Source organism: Amphiura filiformis, chromosome 8, assembly GCF_039555335.1.
Source record: "Amphiura filiformis chromosome 8, Afil_fr2py, whole genome shotgun sequence".
NCBI classification, from domain to species: Eukaryota; Metazoa; Echinodermata; class Ophiuroidea; order Amphilepidida; family Amphiuridae; genus Amphiura; species Amphiura filiformis.
The window spans coordinates 27852866-27874488 of record NC_092635.1 but is presented as its reverse complement, the minus strand read 5'-3'; the positions used below and the strand labels follow the sequence as shown (position 1 = coordinate 27874488).

The window sequence follows — 21623 nt, the reverse complement described above, 5'->3', positions numbered from 1 at the left end:
ATTTATTGATTGCCCTTTTTTCAAACATCAGTCGAGACTGGGCTATGATTATCCATGCTTTGTCTTTTAAGATTATTTGAAAAATACAGTATTGTTCATTGAAACCACTACATGTACGTGCATCTTAGCGCGGCCACCTACTTGCTGTGCAGGACTTTGTTAAATCATCGAGATAAAATATTTATCTCGATGGTTAAATTGTGTTTTTGCCCAATTTTTCTTGTTTTTTTGTGTACAGTTTAAAAAAACAACAGCCCAGCACATATAGGGCTATGCACGGATGACTTTAATGCATTTAGTACGTTCACAGAGGCCTACTTTTATGCACATGAGTTTGACAAACAAACCACAGGTATCACTTTAAATCCGCACCACTTTTTCATTTTGGCCAAAACATTCATTATTCATTAAAAAAGTGATAAAGTCAATCAGAAAAGTGATATGGAAATATAAAAACTCGCAAAATGTCAGATTTCAGGATTCTTGGCAGAGGATGTTAATACAGAGTCAATATTGAACAGATTCCCTCATTGTAGGCCTACAGGTGATTACATGTAGGCCTACAAAAAAAATTATCTTTATTTTATTTTATTTTTAATCTTTTCTCAATTTGATGCAAAGTGTCTGTAAAAATGATCCCTACTTTGACATCATAATGGTCTTACATCAATACAGTAAGTGAAATAATGAAAAAAATCACCTCATCACTTGATAAAAAATATGTGACAAGAAATATAAAATTTTAGTTGCTTTATGACCTCTAGATTATTGTGTGTGCTTCTGATTTGACACATTTTTTTCTTGGCAAAATATATATATTCGGATATTTTGGATTTTTGCTGTTTGATAAAAACAATTTTACTATTTTTTCACATTTCTGAAGTTTTTGATGAAATTGAGTCCTTCCAAAGCAATACGTTATACGTCCATTATCAATTACTTATATTCAATGTGGCAACATGCCAATTTTTTTTTGTTGCAAATTTTGACCACACCTCGTCATAATATACTGATAAAATGCTTTTTATCATTCACATACTTCTTTTCAAAGCATAATTTGCTATTTTTGAATTTTTTGTTTATTATTTACCGCAAGAAATGAAGAGAAAGTGGTTCTTGTTGTTTATGCCTTGGTGGTGAAATCAAACAAAAAGAGGAGCTTACCAGGACATTGAGGGCGCTAAAGCAATAAATTGCATGACATCAATCTGACGTCACCTTTAAAAATAATAAAGTTCATGCTGGGATATGTGATGATTCAGATTCAGAGAAAATTCTTTGGAAAAACTTGCACTTTTCAACATAGGTGAACCAAATGCCATAAAAAGTGTTTCATTCCCGGGTTTCATTTCATCTTTTGCCTGTATCTGCATTCAATTTGATTTTCATCTGTGGTTGCTTTCTGATAGCTTCTGATCAAGTTGTTTCTCAATCAGTATCTCTTTTTCGAAAAACTTTCATTTATAGGAGTTTATAGGCCTACTGTGTACTGTCAAACCGGCTGTCAAACAATTCTCTTTTACAAACAACAAGGAAAATAAAATTCTGATCTTTCTTCTTTATCCTTTTAATGAATTTCACATCAAGTACCGTACCGTACCTTGTCAATTATTGACAAGATAATAGGGGTATGTGGTAATTTAAATAATGAAATCATCTAAGTATTTTCGTCTCAGGAAATCATCATGGTGTCAGATGTGATTTCAATTTTGCCGCATTTCTTGCACACACAAAAAAACATAATTTATTAAAATAAAGCAAAAACAATTCAATATGTAGGCTTTTTATACAACCTTTCATTTACAACAACTAAAACACTATGCCCGAGTGTGCATGACATTCTTCAGTGCCAGTGAAGAGTTGGTATATTGCTGAACCATGATGGTCAAAAAATGACATGAGATATGGCAAACTATTCTTTGGTTGAAATGTTTTTTCATTTGAGACCACTTTGATCAAAATCGGAGCATGTTTGATTTTTTGGACAATATGATGGGACAATTTGACATTGACCTTTATAATATAGGCCTATATACCGTAAAATGGGGTGGGGGTACTTTGGACACTTCAGAGTTTTTAATTAAACCACTGCTTCCTAACAAAACCAATAAGATTTCTAATTAACTCTTCTTTTTTATGACATTGGTTCCCTTCTATACCTAGTTAAAACAGATGTTTTATAGGCCTATATAATTTTTTAGGGACGCCCTATATGAGTTAAAAATAGCCCGACCAAAGTTACCCCTCATTTTGACCGAATTGGTCAGAGTATTACATTCCATGAAGAAAAAAATAATTGATTTTCGCTGTATAGGCTATGATGGGCAAGTTGTTGTTTTTTTTTGTGCAGGGGCGTATACAGCAAGCGGGGGACAGGGTGGACGAAGACACGAAGTTCATGGGCCCCGAGGGTTCAGTGGCCCTGAGCACAAAATCGAAAATTATTAAGGGCTGATAATGGAGAGCAGGGTCGGAATTAGGCCTATTGGCCCCCAAATTGCCCTGTGCCTCTTTCTTTTAACCCCAATAACAGCACATGATGTTTTTTGGTCAAAATAGTCCAAAATTGTAAAAATTTCCGCTCACTGAGTTCGCGCACCGTCAAATTACAAAATTCATATTGATCTGGGGCTAAAATAGTCTGAAATTGAATTATTTTTCGCGTTTTTTTGCAAAATTAATCTAGCACACATCTTTGTTCACAAATATCGATTTTTATTTTTCCTGAAAAAAATGTTAATGCTCAGTGGTGTTGCAATAATTATGTGTACCCCCGGTCTGTAGAATTAGGGGGGCAAATATTTTTGGCAGGCCAAAAAAGGGGGGCAAGCATTTTTGGCAGGTCGAAAGGGGGGGTCAAGCGATTTTTGGCAGGTCAAAAGGGGGGAAAGCGATTTTGGGCACAGATATTTTGGGCACCATTTCTATCATGTCTATATTACGCCCTAAACGTTAGGAACACATTCAAATATTTTTTTTTTGTCTTTCAATGTTTATTAGATTTTTATTATGAGAAAAACAATTATCAACAAATTACAATAATCACACACAAAAAATATATAGGCCCCTAGGCCTATATAAATAAATTTAAAAAAAACAGCAGACAACAAATTTTAACATGAAAGTATACATTTGTACATTGTTGGGTAATTCAAAATATAGGCCTACATGTATATCATGATCATACAGATCATGCAGCCATTACCTAACATAAAATAAAGTATTACAGGTCAAATCTCCATTTACGGAAGTGGGAGCTGAGTTTACCTTTCTTTTTTTGCATTTAGGCCTATATGATAAGACAATTTAAGGTTTTAAATTCGGGTTCCCCAAAATCTTGCATGTGTAAGGGGAAGGGCAAAGAATTTTTGGCACGTCAAAAGGGGGGGGCAAAGGTTTTTGACACGTTAAAAAGGGGGGGGCAAAGATTTTTTGGCATGGTTAAGGGGGGGGGGCAAGCGATTTTTGGCAGACCATTTTGAAACTGATTCCGCCACCCCGGGGGTCCACATAATTATTGCACAGCCCTCATTTTTGGTCAAAAATCCCAAATATTTCATCAATTTCGAGGAAATTGGACATGAGAGACTATTCATTTCTTAACAAATTGACACCAAATAGGCCTATGACTAAAAACAATATTGCTGTTTGGAATTATGAACATATAAAATACAATATTAATGACAGACCAAAGTTACCCCTGCTGACCGAAGTTGTGGGGTTACCCCGCTGCCCATCATAGGCCTATTAAAACTCAAGAACTGTAGGCCCTACATCGGCTAAACTATAATTTTTCTGAATAGGGCTGAGTGCAATAATTGAATTTTCAGCAGGGTGAGTGGGACCAACGCGCCTAATCATTGGGCCCTAAAATAATAATTCATCCGTTCAACAGTTCATTCATTCAGTCAGTAAGGCATAATTCATTCATTCATTTAACAATTCATTCATTCATTCATTCACTCATTTAATAAAATTCAATTCACTTCAACTCGAATTCATTGAGTTTAACTTGAACTGAGTTCCAAATTTTGACCCGTTGCAATAGCAGACGCCGGAACTTAGGCTAACCCAGCTATATATAAAGCTTTTTTAGAAAATGTTTGTTATATCAATATTATGATCAAAAATGGGTAATATTTGTACTTACCACATTTAAAATATTATATTTCAACATATTTGATACTCTATGGCTGTTTTCTACTGTGTAAAAACATATTTTGTAAATACTTTATTGGTTATAAATATTTTTTTATACGACCCACAATTCCTTTTAGGGATTCCGAAATTGCTCAATTATCACATCCCCTCTAAGGACAATTGAGGTGTGGCTAAACAACATTCAACAGTAAACCGAACTGGAATTGCTTCCTGGTTAAATTATTATATTTTATAAAGAGGTGAGAATAACAACGAATTAAATAAGTATACTTAAGTATAAAGCCGTTAATAACGTGTAATTTAAGGTGATCGATTTAACAGCACAGCTGACTTTCAGTAGCGCCGTTTTGGTAACGGAACCGTCCGTTCATCATGTTCATTTGCAATGTCAACAGTCAAGCATGCACAGCATTGCCAGTCAAGGCAGTTGAATTTGAACTTCAGAATTGCAGGACATGTGTCCAATTAGAAATTCATGAATTACATAATGGTACCCAAATATATTCATAACTGTATACCCTGTTACAGTCCTCTGCTTTCCTCATATTATCATAAACATAATCATGGAAGCATTTGATTTGACGACAGCACTTCTCATGCTTCTACTTCTAAGTTCTAGTTCTATATAGTTCTATGCATAAATATTCTCATCAAAAGCCTGTTCAGCAACTGGATGAGATCACTTTTTTTTATATCAATTATCAGCAGTCACAGTCGGTCCCGGCCCGTATATCCATACAATGTACATTATCATGACTAAATATTAATTTAATCATTGTAATTTTGCAAATTATAATTCAATATCAATTTGTCATTACGTCATTGCAACTAAAGCATGAAACTAAAGTCCGTATATGGAAGGAAGGAAGGAAGAATCAGCGTGATTGTTTATTGCTTTTGCATTTATGCTCGTGTACGCGATACGCACAGGCACGACCACGGAAGTTTTAGAAAACAACTTTACCGGTATCACTAGAACAAAATATTAATTTCTGACATGATCGTACTGGGTCTGAACTGTTTCCATATGAAATCTTGATGGCAAATTGGACAATAGAAGCACATGGTTCTACGTGACAGCTTTTTAATCCCTATTCATGTTACGTAAATCACGCTATTGTGGACCATCCTTCTGATACTTGAGTGTTTGGACAAGCGGAACGGTCTTTTGTCTACATCTCTGTTTGTAAACAAACCAGGAGGTCAAAATCGTCCTCCTCGCCGAATACGAAAGTCAGCATAATAGTACGGCACTACGGTATCACATGTTCATGTCTGCACGTCTTGGGTTCATACATGTTGATGATTATTGTGAATTTAATATTGAATTACGGTATAATATTTATGAGTCATTCCGTATCAAATCAACCAATGGGTTGGCAGGTCACCCCCTCAGATTTTGCTGATAATCATTTCTAGCATACCTCTATGGCAATAATGAACACATGGAAAAAATTAGCACTCAACTCCAAGCGGTTTCGGAGATACGGCTTGTCAAAATTTCACCCAGACCCCCCTTTTTGCTCTCGCGAAGTCACGCCGTTGAATTTGTTATGCGTTTTGGAACACTCATATTTTGCCTTAAGGAAAAAGATATTAAGCTGAAAATTGCTACCTAGAGTGACTTTAACCCAAATAAGCAGAATCTGGCCTTAAAAACAGTGTAGTTCATCCACTTTAAAAGATACAGGTCTCCCAAAACCCCTTTTCGCTTTTGTCATATTTCACCGTGCACGGTTTCCAGATCCCACTGCATTTTAAATAGATATCAGAGAATGTTCAAACTTCATATTTATGCTTAATAGGCCAATATCTCTCCCCTGAAACAATAACAGACCATTGACACCTTTAATTAGGTATTGGCTTGGACCCAAAGTTTGCTCTGCAGAATGAAATCCTGAAAACACCGCCCCTACCAGTTGACCTTTGAGTCTTGAGTTTGGTACTGCCCAACACTCCAAGATGGAGACAAACGGCCAGGATGTGTGATCTGCGCTGTGGTTTTTGAAATTCTTGCTTAGTCTTGGTTGCTTAGATATTTTGTTACTGCTGTTTTGAAGGGTTCCGGTTTTGTGATACTGATTAGGTGAGGTGGAAGAGAGTTCCAATCACGTATTGTCTTTGGTATAAATGAGTTTTTGTAACAGTCTTTGTTGGCTGATATGGTTGAATAGGATTCTGGATGATGATGCCGCGACTGGCGCTGGACGGGCTGTAGAAGGTTTCCGATGGGCAGGGACAGGTCGCCTAGTCTTGCTTGCTGGAATACGCAGAGTCTTCTAGACTTCCTCCTGGTGCTGAGTGGTTCTAGTTCCAGATCTTTGACCATCTGGGTCGCACAACCGGGAGATTTAGATTTATAATCATTGAGGATGAATCGTGCCGCTTTTTTCTGCACTCTCTCCAGCTGGTCTATGTTCTTTTTGTGTGCGGATCCCAGACGGATGAGGAATATTCAACTTGCGGCCGGACTAGTGATCTGTATGCTGTAAGTTTGGTGGATTGGTTACATGAATAAAGATTACGCTTTTATGAAGCCTAATGAACGGTTTGCTTTTGCACAGATATTTTGAATATGACTGTTCCAGTTTAGTTTGTTGGATATGGATACACCAAGATATGGATGATTACTAACAACAGACAATGTGACACCGCTGAGTGTGTAAGAAAACTGCTTAGGAGCTCTAGCATGAGTTAAAGTCATAACAAAACATTTTTGGCAATTGAATTTCATTTCCCACTTTTTCCCCCATTCCCCAAGTGTATGCAAATCTTCCTGAAGAGTGCGAAGCGCCAAACTCATTTGCTATTTCACGGTAATGATGCAGTCGCCTGCAAATAGACGGACGGATGAATGGATGTTGTCGGAAGGTCATTGATGTAGACCAGGAACAGTAGCGGCCCCAGCACCGTACCCTGAGGGACGCCAGAAAGAACGTTAGACCAGGCCGATTTCTCGCCGCTGACGACAACTCACTGAGTACGGTGCTTGAGGAAGCTACTGATCCAGGTCAATGTGGTGTTTTGTATGCCGTATCTGTGTAATTTAGTGATGAGTTTGTTGTGGGGGACTACGCCAAAAGCTTTGGAGAAATCCATAATGATCATGTCTACCTGGGACTTATTGTCGAGAGAACTTGCCAGGTCTTGTATTGTGAGGATGAGTTGAGTTTCGCAAGAGTGCTTTTGACGGAAACCATGTTGTTTGTCAGTGAGTATTGTATGTTTGTTGAGATGATGCATAATGTTGGAGTGTATGATGTGTTCAAGGATCTTGCTAGTGATGGAAGTTAATGAAACGGGGCGGTAATTAGCTGGGTGTGTTCTGTCTCCTTTTTTAAAAATGGGCGTGATGTTGGCTCTCAGCCAAGAAACAGGTACTTCTCCACTGTCCAGAGATTTCTAGAAAATAATGGAGAGGGGTGAGGCAAGCTCCTCTGCTGCCAATTTTAAAATTCTGGCAGAGATCCCATCAGGACCTGATGCTTTATTAGGGTCTAATTCACTGAGAAGCTTGAAGACACCTGCTTCAGAAATGACAATATCAGGCATGGGTGGGATATTAGAATCATCCAACATGGGAACCTCAGGGTGTTCTTGAGTAAAAAACTGAACAAAACTGTTCATTGAGGATCTCAGCTTTTGACTGGTTGTCAGATTCTAATTTGCCATTTCTCATAAGGGCTGAGATACCAATTGAATCAACCTTGAGGCTCTTAATAAAACCATAGAACTTTTTTTTTTTGTTGATTCACCACAAATATTTTTGATATATCTCCTGTATGCTCCTAGTTGTCTTGTTTGCCGCTTTTCTGGCATCATTGAAGTTCTCATAACTGGTGGCGGTATTTATCCTACCATGGGAATTGCAGGCCCGCTGTTTCCGTTTTTGTAAACGCCTGACTCTGGTGTTTATCCAGGGTGATGTGTTACGCTTAGTAACGATCTTGGAAGGAATAAACATGTCCATAGATTTGACATTAATAGCATGCTGGAATTCATCATACAAAGTATTGACACTGGTGTCAGGTGAAACAGAGTTAAACAAATTGGTTAGACCAATTTTTAAATGACATTTCAAAGCAGCATCGTCCGCTTTGTGGTACATAAAAACCTTGCGGGGATTTTGTTTTATATATTTGGGTTTAGTGCTCACAATTATAACTGGAATACCATCATGGTCACTTATCCCGGCACTATCCAAGACCTCTCAACAAGGGTGGGATTAGAGGTGAATAGGAGGTCTAATGTATTGTTTTTCCTAGTGGGTCCACGCACTACCTGTTCCAAACCAAAATCACTGGCAATATCAATCATCTGCCGGGAGAGGTTTACATACGACCCACCAGGATCAACAGACATGAGATCCCAATTCACGCTGGGGAGATTGAAATCTCACCCAAAAATGATCATGCCATTACTGGTGCTGTTGATTTTATCAAGCGACTCGCGCAAAGCGTTAAAATACTCAGGTGCAGAACCAAACTTATGGGATCTGTAAAAGATCCAATTATGAGATCCTTGGTACCTTTGATTTTAATGGTAATCCAAACAACCTCACAATTGGTATCCAGATCAACACGATGAGTTGCAACCAAGTCATTCCAAGAGGGCAATGAGTACACCGCCTTTGAATGACCAAAGTCCCTGTCCTTCCTAATGACTGAGAAGTCAGCAGGGAACAACTCACTACTATTAACACTACCATCAAGGTGGGTCTCAGTGCCGATAATTATATCGGGCAATAATTCTCGATGCAAGCACTTAAGTCGGCAACTTTGCCTCTGATACTACCAAAATTTATCACCATGCACTTCAGAGACTGTTTGTTTCTACCTTTTTGGTGGTGGGGTTTGGGTCTACCGAACGTGGGTGACCTACTCTGAGATGTACTGTTTCCATTTGGGCTAACAGTACTGCTAGCGGAAGACACTGTATTGGTTCGACCTTACTCCGCTTAGCTAAGTCTTATGTGAAGATGTGGCAAGGGGGGTGCCAAATTTAAAGATGTTACTGGAATCACTCAAACAAGAAAAGTTGTTGGAAATCTCAAGGCTGGTATCAGAGAATAAAAGAGGATTGGCGTAATTTGACTGCCACATCTATTACAAATCCATGAAATGCTACTATCTACGAGTAACTCATAACTGGGTGTTGACATACCCATACACTCTACGTGGAACCACTGTTCACAATTATCACAGCACGTAGCTCTTTGACCCCATTTTGCAGCTTTGGTGCAAATATTACATGGGTACTTGGGCTTGTAAGGCCCCGGGTTTGGATGTAGGTCACCCGACTGCATGATTAAAATCATGGACAAGCAGTACAACAAAGAATGTGAAGGCCTAGATTGGTCATGGTTTACACAAGAAGCAACATCAAAGTTCTTGTAACTATGTGAAATCAAAACATGAATGTTGGCTGGGTAATATTCATACTCAAATTCTGGAGCAAAAAGTATGGTATAATTAACATCACAAGAATTTGCAAACCGCTCAGTATCAATAACAATGTCATGTTGTAAATGTTGTAGTGATTGCAAAGTAAGAATGAGTCCATTTCCGATCACTGTCACGACCATACAAGTAAGGATTATATGATGGAAATGCATCTTAACATGTCAATAATAAATACGAACCAATCCATAAACAAATGAAGTAATTGATGAAGGTGAAGCCACGATGCTGACCCGTCCCATGCCCGTGGTACTCCCTAACTACAGTCAGCCATTGCCAAGCCGCGACATGAAGAAAGTTACTCCATAGCTAACTTCGAAGTGCCCGCTGGACGCTGGTACAAAGATATCACAACGAGGCTCAATGAAATTATGCTGCGACACACAATGCAATAGACTGTTTGGTGAAGACAAAATGGTGACTATGTTTCCAAGTCCAAATACACGATGAAATATTGCAAGAAACCACAATTTTTGCGCCACGAAAGCGTGTGCTAGAATGTTAAAAGAGCACTGCTCAAGGTGGATTTTGGTGAAAAACGCTGAAAAGATGGAATTTTCAGTTCAGATATCAGTCCACGACTCGGAGAAATCGGGAGAGACGTCTACCACCGCGCATGCGCCAGATCAGATCCTGCAGATGAAATCCGACACACTTGAAACTTACACAACATATACTTAAACATTTGATATCTACCTATACCAAATCTTATCTATGTAACTCCACCCCTTCATGGTTAGAGTGGATTATGAAATTTGGGTATTTTGCCAAATTTTACACACGCTGATGTAGGATGCTGGCTAATCTCTGTCAAAAAAGTGTGAAATTTGTGAATTTTGAAAAGTGGAGTTACAAAGCTAAGATTTGGTACAGATGTAGAATAAGTGTTTAAGCATTCATGGTGTAAGTTTCAAGTTTGTCGGAATTCATCTGCATGGGTCAAAGGTCAACCGGTGGGGGCGGTGTTTTCAGGATTTCATTTCATGGAGCAAACTTTGGGTCCCAGCCACAATTTAATTAAAGGTATCAGTGGTCTGTTGTTTGTTTCAGGGGAAAGAAATTGGCCTATTAAGCATTTTTATGAAGTTTGAACATTCTCTGATATCTATTTAAGAGTACGAGTGGGGTCTGGAAACTGAACACTGTGAAATATGACAAAACGAAAAGGGGTTTTGAAAGACCCATAACTTTTAAAGTGGAAGTACTACACTGTTTTTAATGCCAGATTCTGCTTATTTGGGTGAAAGTCACTCTAGGTAGCAATTTTCAGCTTAATATCTTTTTCCTAAATTCAAAATATGAGTGTTCCAAAACGCAACAAATTCAACGACGCGACTCGCGAGAGCAAAAAGGGGGGGTCTGGGTGAAATTTTGACAAGCCGTATCTTTGAAACCGCTTGGAGTTGAGCGCTAATTTTTTCCGTGTGTTCATTATTGGCATAGAGGTATGCTAGAAATGATTTTCAGCAAAATCTGAGGGGGTGACCTGCCAAGATTTTCAGCAAATTGGTTGATTTGACATGGAATGACTCTTATGGCAAAACATTGACATCAATAATTTTTTATGTCATGAATAAATTCATTCATGTTCATAGTCGTACATGTATTACGGATGATTATGAATATGATATGCACTACGTTATAACTAGACTTACTAGTCCGAATAATCAGACCCAGAACAAAATATTAATTTCTGACATGATCCTGTTCTGGGTCTGAACTGTTTCCATATGAAATCTTGTTGGCAATTTGGACAATAGAAGCACATGGTTCTACGTGATGGCTTTTTAATCCCTATTCATGTTACGTGAATCACGCTACATGTATTGTGGACCATCCTTCTGATACTTGAGTGTTTGGACAAGCGGAACAGTTTTTTATCTACCTCTCTGTTTGTAAACAAACCAGGAGGCCGACCTCGCCGAATACGAAAGTCAGCGTAATAGTACGGCACTGTGTTATAACCAATGTGATAAGCGTATGTGATTGGTCGAGAGCCGGGCAAAAACAATGTTAATTTTGTCGGTCGGCCACGTCGACGATCGGCGCGGCCTGACTGTTCGACTGTCACTCGTCATGCTTGTGACAGATCACTTTTTTTATATCATGGTTGGTTTTTGCTGGGATTTGACTGTTCTTAGACTTGGCAAGGATGACAATTTTGTCATGTGACTATCCTGTTTACAAACAGAGGTACGTAGACAAAATACCTCAATCCAAACACTCAAGTATCAGATTCAGAATTATTCATCTGATAGAGATTCACACAGCATGAATAGGGGATTGAAAAGCTGTGAAGTGTTTCCATCGTGTCTTTTAAAGCCATAATGTACGATCTTTTAATATGAACTTGGTTAATTTTTTTAAACCTGATTTTTGGCATATTTGTAATGTTTACACATGTCAAAACTTGCACCTAAATGGAATCAGCCAAATTTGTTGTGTTTGTAGGTAAACAGAGCAAAGTTCGACATAAAGTCATAATTCAAGAAATTATGTCCTCCCATGTGTTAAACGGCCAAAATAACAAGCAGTGTTTCTTTCACATTACCTCGTTATTTCAGCTCAAAATGGACAGAAACCATTCCTGATAAGTGATAATTATTACTAGTATTATTTCAGCATTTTGAGTATATACATGTAATGACAAATTTAAAATTTGAAGGAAATCGTACATTAAGCCTTTAATGACAATTTGCCATCAAGATTTCAGTTCAGGCTCATGCCTATTACAAAATGTATAACAAACACAGAAACTTTTTAACAAGCCTTTAATATCAATGCACTACAATGTACATAGCAAGAAAGGAACTTGAGGAACTAAGAATCATCTATAGGGCACTTGCACGAAAGGTTAAAAGGTTGATAAAAATGACCTGCATTGAGAGTCAGTCAAGTGCGGTGGAGGACAAACAAACTATTATCATCCTCTGTGAATCTTTGGGGCATTATTCAAACCCATGCTTTGTAAGGAATTAGCACTCATGTCGCGGTGATGATGTCACACTGACAGCATCTATTTATAGGAAGAATTCAAAACACAGCGACGATAACAGTCACAAGTCTCGTCTTTTACATCCTCAAATGTGCTCAAAATTTACGAACATGCACCAAATATGTTTTGTTTAAGTCTCATCTTCACATGAGGAATGGTAGGAAGTGGTATTTATGAGAAAAAGTGGTATTTTATGTATACCCTGGAAAGGTTTAAGGTAGACATCTCAGACGTTCGTACGGAGAAGGACAGTGGAAATCGCAGTGACGGAGGTGTGAGTACCTCCCGCTACCAGGGCTAGTGACCCGTGGCGTACATAAAACCTCCCTATTGCGCATCCTATTCCTCTGTGTGTGGTTCCAAATCTGGAGTGTTGCTGAGTAACGTCAACGAGAACTTGATCATGTCAGTATCAGGGTTGTAGGATAGTTTTAGTGCTGGGTGGCATTTGATGAAAATCTTGCATTATTTGGAAATTTTATGCCAAAATGGAGGCGAGTACCCGCTAGTCCGAAGGACCGCTAGTCCGAAGGACCGCTAGTCCGAAGGTTCGCTTGTCCGAAGGTTTGCTAGTCCGAACACGTATTTCAATGGAGGGCGTGACGACGGTCGCTAGTCCGAATTTGCAAAAAGGTTAGCTAGTCCGAAAAAAAAAGGTTCGCTAGTCCGAAGGTTCGCTAGTCCAAGGTTCGCTAGTCCAAGGTTCGCTAGTCCAAGGTTCGCTAGTCCGAATTTATTAAAAGGTTCGCTAGTCCGAATTGTTAATCAGGTTCGCTAATCCGAATAAAAAAAAAGGTGCTCTAGTCCGAATTTTAAATAAGGTCCGCTAGTCCGAATTTTATATAAGGTTCGCTAGTCCGAATGATAAATAAGGCCCGCTAGTCCGAATTCTAAATAAGGTCCGCTAGTCCGAATTTTCTTTAAAGAACCTGATCAGCGCCACCATACACCGGTCTCAAAATGTATTGGAGGTGTTTGATCAAATATAGCGTGTTACCTGATAGGTGCACACAGGTTCACAACATTGTTCATGTTTTGCATTGTTTCTTTAAAAGTAATGATGGCAAGTACATAAAAGTATACATTTTCAGAAAGGAAACAATGCAAGTAACCCAATAAGTTTCCAAATCGATGAAAACTGTATATTTATGTTCTAAAGACACAAAAAGTATACATGGTATAGATGCTGCCATTTTTCTAAAGTATTTGAATATTTATTCCTTTTAAAAATTACTGATGTAGGTTTTGCAGAATGAATGAAATTGCAATCAAATATACACCATCGCCTCAATGGTAATGGAAATAATTCAAAACAACAACGACAGCTAGGCCTATTATGAATGTCTAAAATACAAACTTTTATATTTATTTTATTTCTTCATTGATTACTTTCTCTATAAATCCTTCTTCCTTTAATTCTTTCTTTTTTCTTTCTTTCTTTCTTTCTTTCTTTTTTCTTTCTTTCTTTCTTTCTTTCTTTCTTTCTTTTTTCTTTCTTTCTTTCTTTCTTTCTTTCTTTCTTTCCTTCTTCCTTCCTTTCTTTCTTTCTTTCTTTCTTTCTTTCTTTTTTTCTTTCTTTCTTAAATTCGGACAAGCGGACCTTATTTAAAATTCGGACTAGCGAACCTTATTTATAATTCGGACTAGCTTAACCCTAAATCAAATTCAATTAGCGGACATGATTTTAAATTCGGACTAGCTTAACCTTATATATAATTCGGACTAGCGAGCCTTATTTAAAATTCGGACTAGCGAACTTTGTTAAATATTCGGACTAGCGGACCTTATTTATAATTCGGAATAGAGAACCTTCGGACTAGCGGACCTTCGGACTAGCGGACCTTCGGACTAGCGAACCTTCGGACTAGCGAACCTTCGGACTAGGGAACCTTCGGACTAGCGAACCTTCGGACTGGCAGGCCTTCGGACTAGCGGGCTGTAACCAAAATGGAACTAAATCAATAAAATTCAACAGAGCGACGCTGGAACAGATTTACTGGAGCTGTAGTCCGGTTTGAGGGTCTGCTGGACCTTGATTGAACAGAGTGATGCTGGAACAGAGATTTACTGGAGCTGGAGTCAAAAGTTTGAGGGTCTGCTGAACCTTGATTCATCATTCAACAGAGTGATGCAGGGATGTGAGAAATCAGATTTTAAGCGAGAAATCAGATTTTAAGCTGTTTCCAGATATTTTTTTTCCAACTTCCAAGGTCTTAAACCCTGTCTTACTTGCTTTTTTTACATGTATGCATTAGAATTTGAAGATGTGAAAATTTGAAATGCTAATTTTACCTTTCTTCTCTTTTCTTTTCTTTTTTCAGACCTATTTATTGAGATACAATGGCAGCTATACGAAAGAAATTGGTGATTGTAGGAGATGGAGCTTGTGGTAAAACCTGTTTGTTAATTGTGTTCAGCAAAGATCAGTTCCCAGAAGTCTATGTACCTACAGTATTTGAAAACTATGTAGCTGATATAGAAGTGGACGGCAAACAGGTGAGACTGAAAGATAAATGTACAAGTGCATTTCCTGATTTTTCTAACAACAAATGAGTTATGTACGCCATCCACCAGCTGCGCCGAAAGCAAAATGATAGATTTTCTTATTATAATAACGGTGGCGCTGGCTCATTTTTGCGCTCGGTGGCGCAGAGACTCCACTGTCGGAGTAGCTGCGCCGAAGCAAAATAATAGATTTTCTTTATTATAATAATGGTGGATCATTTTTGCGCTCGTGGGGCGCAGAACATCCACTGTCGGAGTTGATGCGCCCGGCGCAGTCCCTTGTATGTAACGGTGGATCATTGTTGCGCCGGCGCAGAACATCCACTGTCGGAGTAACTGCGCTCGGAAGCAAAATTAAAGATTTTCTTAATATAATAACGGTGGATCATTGCTGCGCCGGGGCGCAGAGAATCCACTGTCGGAGTTGCTGTGCTCGAAGAATAATAGATTTTCTTATTAAATTACGGCGAATCATTTCTGCGCCGAACGCAGAAAATCCACTGCCGGAGTTGATGCCCCCGGGCGCAGTGGATTCTCTGCGCCCGAGCGCAGCAATGATCCATCGTTATTATAATAAGAAAATCTATTATTAAATAAAAAAAACTTTTATTTTGCTGTCAATTCGGAGTAGTAGTTATTATACGCATGCCTATATAGGCCTAATACTAACAGCGATAAACTTCTCGGAGTTAAATCTATTATTTCTGAGCGCAGCTACTCCGACAGTGGATGTTCTGCGCCCCCGAGCGCAGAACATCCACTGCCGGAAGTTCTGCGGAGGGGCGCAGGAGCTCCACTGGTGGATGACGTACATACATGAATAAATGGAGGAATAATATTAGTTGCAACATTCTTCCACAAAGTCTTCACTAGTACTCACAGTATTTGAAACTATAAGTAGCTGATAAACACTAACACTAACAGGTTAGTTTTGCAAGGAAGTTACAGTGCTCTGTAACTAAGCACCACTTTAAAACATTTGTTGTACCATATTGGCATACCGGTACTTTTCATATAGCTATGCAACTGCACACACTTATTTTGATCTTCATTTGGTTAAATGCATTAATGCAAACATATCTTTGTTTGTGAGATAATGACTCTGCACATCATGCGTCACTTAATTCCTTAAATTCTCTTCATGCAATTTTGTTTTACGCAGGTTGAATTAGCATTATGGGATACAGCGGGCCAAGAAGACTACGACAGACTGAGACCGTTATCATACCCAGACACAGATGTAATTTTAATGTGTTTTTCAATTGACAACCCCGATAGTTTAGAAAATATACCAGAGAAATGGACTCCAGAGGTAAGACAGTTGGCATGTTGAAGTAAATTGTGTTGATCTCGTTAAGCTTTTGATTCACCATGATAATCTCTACAAGTAACTTATCTTAAGACAATTCATGGAGTAACTGGGACCATCTTTTGGAATTTGCAGGAGAGCATTGAATAGCTCTTCTGGAGCCTTCAAGGAGAGCTGTTTAGAGCATTTGCAATAGAATACAAGGAGAGAATTGTCAACAAAGGAAAGCTAAAAATCACTCTCCTATATCAGAGGTAAGGAGAGCAATAGAGAGCGATTGCTCTCGTTCTCCTCAAAAGGCAGTCCCTGCCTCTTGCAATGAGTTATTAGGTTTTCGAATTTGTTTGTGACAAAGAGATTAGATCCAGAGATACCAGACTAAGAATTGCTGTGCGAAACGGTATGAGAACTCCGCCATATTGGTTTACAGTCACACTTGGAGAGTAAAATATTGTACCTCTGGCATTTCTCGGTAAACCCCAAAATCGAATGACTATTTGTATTTTTAAGCTGGAGTGTTACAAAGGTTTACTTATAGTGCTTCAGATGCTATTGGCACAACGATTACACCTAGGCGCAAACAAAATAATGAGGAGGTACACTATTTTGCTCTCCATGGATGGCGGATTCGGGTAACCTTTATTTTTGTACAGCTATTCTCAATAGAGGTAGTCATTGTGATGTCAACGCCACCATCTTGTGGGTACGGAGTGCTTTGTTGCTAAGATCACCGTGTTGACGCTTCACTGAAGAGGTGCGTCACACGCTGCGACTTATGCGTAATTGGCGGCGTACTGTCTATCGAATGACATGCAGAACGGCAGTACCTACAAGATGGCGGATCCCGCGGAAAAGGCTGACAGCCTCTATTGACGGGAATCCAGTCAGGAAGAGATAAAAATTTTGTTACCTATTTGGGACAATGGTCAAGGTCCAATATTAACCTTTACACAACACTCCATTGTAATGTGGGAGCCACATGTATCATAAATGCAAGTCCTGTAACATCTTTTGTTTCTCTCTTTGTCTCTTTATACTATTGTAGGTGAAACACTTTTGTCCCAATGTTCCAGTCATTCTAGTGGGCAACAAGAAAGATTTGAGAAATGATGAAAACACAAAGAGGGAACTCATCAAAATGAAACAAGAGCCAGTGAAACCAGAGGAAGGACGTACTATGGCAGACAAAATTGGAGCCTTTGCATACTTGGAGTGCTCAGCCAGAACCAAAGACGGCGTGAGGGAGGTGTTTGAAACAGCGACAGGAGCTGCCCTTCAAGTGAAAAAGAGGAGACGTAAAGGTTGCGCAATACTTTAAGAATGACTCTAATAGGACTGGTTAGTAACATGTGTACAGTGCATTTCTTCTCATTCCTGATGCAGTGAAACTCATTCTTAAGTGGCTCTTTCAGTCAATGCACTCTTCATGGTAGCTGGACGGGAGTGGGCACTGGGCAGTGGGGTCATTTGTGGGTAATGGTATACACTTGAAGCACACTGAATGGAACTTCCATTCAGCGAACTTTTCCCAGTCGAGTGGATATGAGTTGAAGGACTCATCTTCTGACATTGTAACAAGTATCTGGTTTGTAATTTTAAGTTGCATCGGTTCTATTCTAATTAATTTATCTGCACTTAACCATTGCACTTGGATCAATTCAATTGTGCATCAATCAGCAGGATAATTGGAAGTATCCAAAAGCACAAAGCCCCTTGCTGCCATTATATTAAAACAGTACACAATGAATGCCTTGCAGGAGATGTGACTGCCTCGCTGGGCACATAACATGCCTCTCGTACAGTATTGATCAATACACTTCCACTGTTTGATCATAATCACCGCATTGCCTTTTTTTGCCTGTCTAATAAGATGCCTTATTTTCTACGTATTGGTGGCCACCTAAATTGTAAATTATGTAATCAGTATAATTATGCATCCTCAAGATTTAAATACCATACATAAGGCAGCAGTAAGTGAACAAACAATGTCATGTGATGCTTCTGTAAGCAGTCAGTACTCTTGAATGCATGAACACCAAATTGACATTACCGCATTCAATGCCATTCATGTTCGTTCACTTAGTACCGTCTAGTGTATAAAACTCCCATATAATTAGTGCACCCACCATGTGTTAACATTCCCACAAGAGATCATGTAGCGTATTTAGTTGTTGGCGATATTTTGGTTGTTTTTTTGCAGTAGGATGCAAGGCTTTCATTTGCCAGCATGTCCCTGATAGGGAAATACATGAAGAGGTACAGGGATATCAAATTTGATGTCAATTCTTTACAATAGGTTTTTTGCCATAGTAATGCCATTATATGGTCTCTTTCTCCCTCCCCAAAAATTGAATTTGAATACACCAACTAAATGAGTTACACTGTGTCGCTTGACTTGTATATTGGGTTGCCCCAAGAAGTCAAAGTGTATATATTATATATAGAATTGTCATTGATTTAGTTACATGGCTGGCTTTTTTTTGTCAGTGTGTGTGCCTGAAAGTAGAAAATTATAATATAAAACTGCATACTGGTACTTTAAAAGTCATGTTACACTTCCACATATAGTCAAATAATGCACATTTTAAAAGCTACAATTTACGAAAAAAAGTTTGTGGTCATTCCTCTCCCCTTGGGTACCTAGGCCTACAGGTATCATGTGGCTGTGACCAATGATGTGGGTTTTTTTTAAATAATTTTTTTTATTGAAACCTGTTGGAGAAAAAAAGGAAAATTGACATGTAGATGTTTTACAATGAACCAATACTGTGTCTCGTCTTAAGTTGAGAGTAACGCCATGTTGGATTTCGTAGTGACAGATTCAAATCTCAAGCTAACTTGATCCCGCGGACCATATACACACACATAGAAAGGCGATTTGTCCGTATGTTGGAGACGCAACTGCGTAAATGCACTGATTTGAGTCTGCCACTACAAAATCCAACATGGCGTTACTCACAACTTGAAATGAGACACAGTAAAGATGCTTACCTGTATGAAATACCAAAATATTTTTGTTTTTTTATCCATGGTACGGTTTTGAAAAGTACTGAAAATTTTTAAAGTATATTTTATTTCCAATTTTTGTAATTTTTATGCAGTTGTATTTGTAAGAATTTGTTTTGTGACCTTATAGAGGGCAAGGTCTTGTTTCGCAGAGACACCGATTATGGGATCCACTAACACCCACGGTGGGTCCCACATGTACCATGATTTACATTTCACTTTATAATAACCAACAGAAACATGTTTAGTGTTAAACTATGCATCGTAAATTACTGTTGGTGAGTTAAGTGGCCTTTCTACACAACAAACACTAAATTGTCCAAAATTGTGTTGCATATTACTGAAAATGGTAGCCTTATGTTCTGCAACACTAACTGATGAAATGTGATTAGCCACGGTGATAATACTAATGCTGAAGTTGATTTTCTGTGAAACCTGATTCACAATGAGGTGCAAAGATTGTTGTAAACACAGCTAACACGCTAATACAGGGCAACATACAGTGGTCAATAGCAAGTTCCATACACTATTTTCATCTGACTGTAACCACTTCAAAATTTCAAATCTCCCGTTCCTTGCCCAGCAATGTCCAAGCTAACATATAATATGGCACATTTTACACAGCATCGGATAAGGAACAGGAAGGATATCATTATTGTGTCAGCGGCGCAACATTTTTGCAGTTAATTGCAGGTTTTACAATACCGGTATAATCTATACTCAGTGAAAAATGAACAAATTTAAATGGTAAGGGCCATCTATTTCTACTTTTTGGTGTATAAACTTATAAATTATGCAAAATAGCAGTGTAACTCCTATCTGTATGAAGCGCACATCTTTCGGTGGCAATCTAAGCTGTTTATTACAGAATGTGCTATTACATTGTTTCCTTTGGATAATATGTAATGTGTGGTAATTCATTCAGGATACAAGATGTAGTTTGACCTTGAGCTTAAGGTGCTCTGTACATGTAGCTTCGAGGCGGGTGTGTGTATCGTACAATAATAGAGAGATTGCGATTTCCAAACGTACATATCACTATCGAATGTACATGAAATCTATTCAAAACCACTCTCCTGTGACGGATTTTGAATAGATTCCACGACGTTCGATGCTACGCTTGGAAATCGCAATCTCTAACGATTACTTTTTCCTACATGGACTTAATATGTGAATGTGTGACGTCATATGTCTTTTCTCACTTGCATGCAATGAGGTCATGCATAGTAACAAAGCACTTTTGACCTTATTGTATTCAAGCATGTAGAATGTCAAGTTTAGATGACACACTCAAATGTAGTGAACTTTCAGTTTGACTGGCAATTAGTACCAAAATAATGCCCAATGCTGAGTGAGGTTCTTCAGTTTGAGCAAATTAAAATGAGGTCGCATGTTCACAAACTACGCACACATAGATGAAAAGTGTTATATACATTGCATTTTAGAAAAAAAATCACCTGACCTAAGATAATGGTTTAGCTGACATTGTTTCACTGGCTTGCCTACATGATATTTGCTGATTTTGGTGACTATGTTGTTAATTCAAGCTGTGTGGTCGCAACATCATAAATAATTGAATCATTGAATCCCCACTGCATTGCTAATAGCTGTTATATGATGTACTAGTATTAGAAGATGGGTCCAACTTCAGCGTGATACTAAATCAGTTGACTGTTCAAATCGATCAAAGAAAATTGAATAAGTTCCATTGTTTAAAAATGATAAACTAGTGCAAGCAAGCCAGTGTAACAATGGGTTGTTCTATGAATACTAAGTTCTGTTCTGTGCACTTTTGAATTTGATAAACGGAAATTGGTTGTAAAAAAACACTGTTTTTACAAAATATTGTTAATATTTCTTACAACGTGTGTGTTGATATGCCTTTAATCCGATGTTAAGCCATCTCTGTTATGATATGTAAAATGCAAGTGTAATACATATGCATTCTGAATTATATATATATCTGTAAGTACTAGCTATAGTACCAGTGGGGTCTATGCTATGCAGCCAGATGACTATATATTTAATCTTGAGCTAAACAAAGATTTGTGCATGTATGTAGCACTAACTGTGATATCACTACAGAGCACTACACAACATAATGATTTAAGCTTTAGCTACCACAGAGGTACTCTTTCATGTCAGTCTAAAGATATGGGAAAGAATACACAGGCAGTAGTACATGGTA

General features: G+C 38.3%; 1 protein-coding gene across 1 annotated transcript; it reads left to right on the top strand.

The window, feature by feature from the left end:
• The first annotated feature begins 4297 nt into the window (after positions 1 to 4297).
• On the top strand, positions 4298 to 20049 carry LOC140158896 (ras-like GTP-binding protein RHO). The gene is made up of 4 exons (XM_072182163.1): positions 4298 to 4400; positions 14937 to 15111; positions 16283 to 16432; positions 17475 to 20049. The coding sequence occupies exons 2-4, from the start codon at positions 14956 to 14958 to the stop codon at positions 17745 to 17747; spliced, it is 579 nt and encodes a 192-aa protein (XP_072038264.1). The 5' UTR covers positions 4298 to 4400; positions 14937 to 14955; the 3' UTR covers positions 17748 to 20049.
• Positions 20050 to 21623: the final 1574 nt, after the last annotated feature.

What these genes read in the sequence shown, in the direction of transcription:
- LOC140158896 (XM_072182163.1), top strand. Translation starts at nt 14,956, where the DNA reads ATGGCAGCTATACGAAAGAAATTGGTGATTGTAGGAGATGGAGCTTGT. An exon ending in TAGAAGTGGACGGCAAACAG is followed by an intron (nt 15,112 to 16,282) that starts GTGAGACTGAAA and finishes TGTTTTACGCAG; the next exon opens with GTTGAATTAGCATTATGGGA. An exon ending in CAGAGAAATGGACTCCAGAG is followed by an intron (nt 16,433 to 17,474) that starts GTAAGACAGTTG and finishes ATACTATTGTAG; the next exon opens with GTGAAACACTTTTGTCCCAA.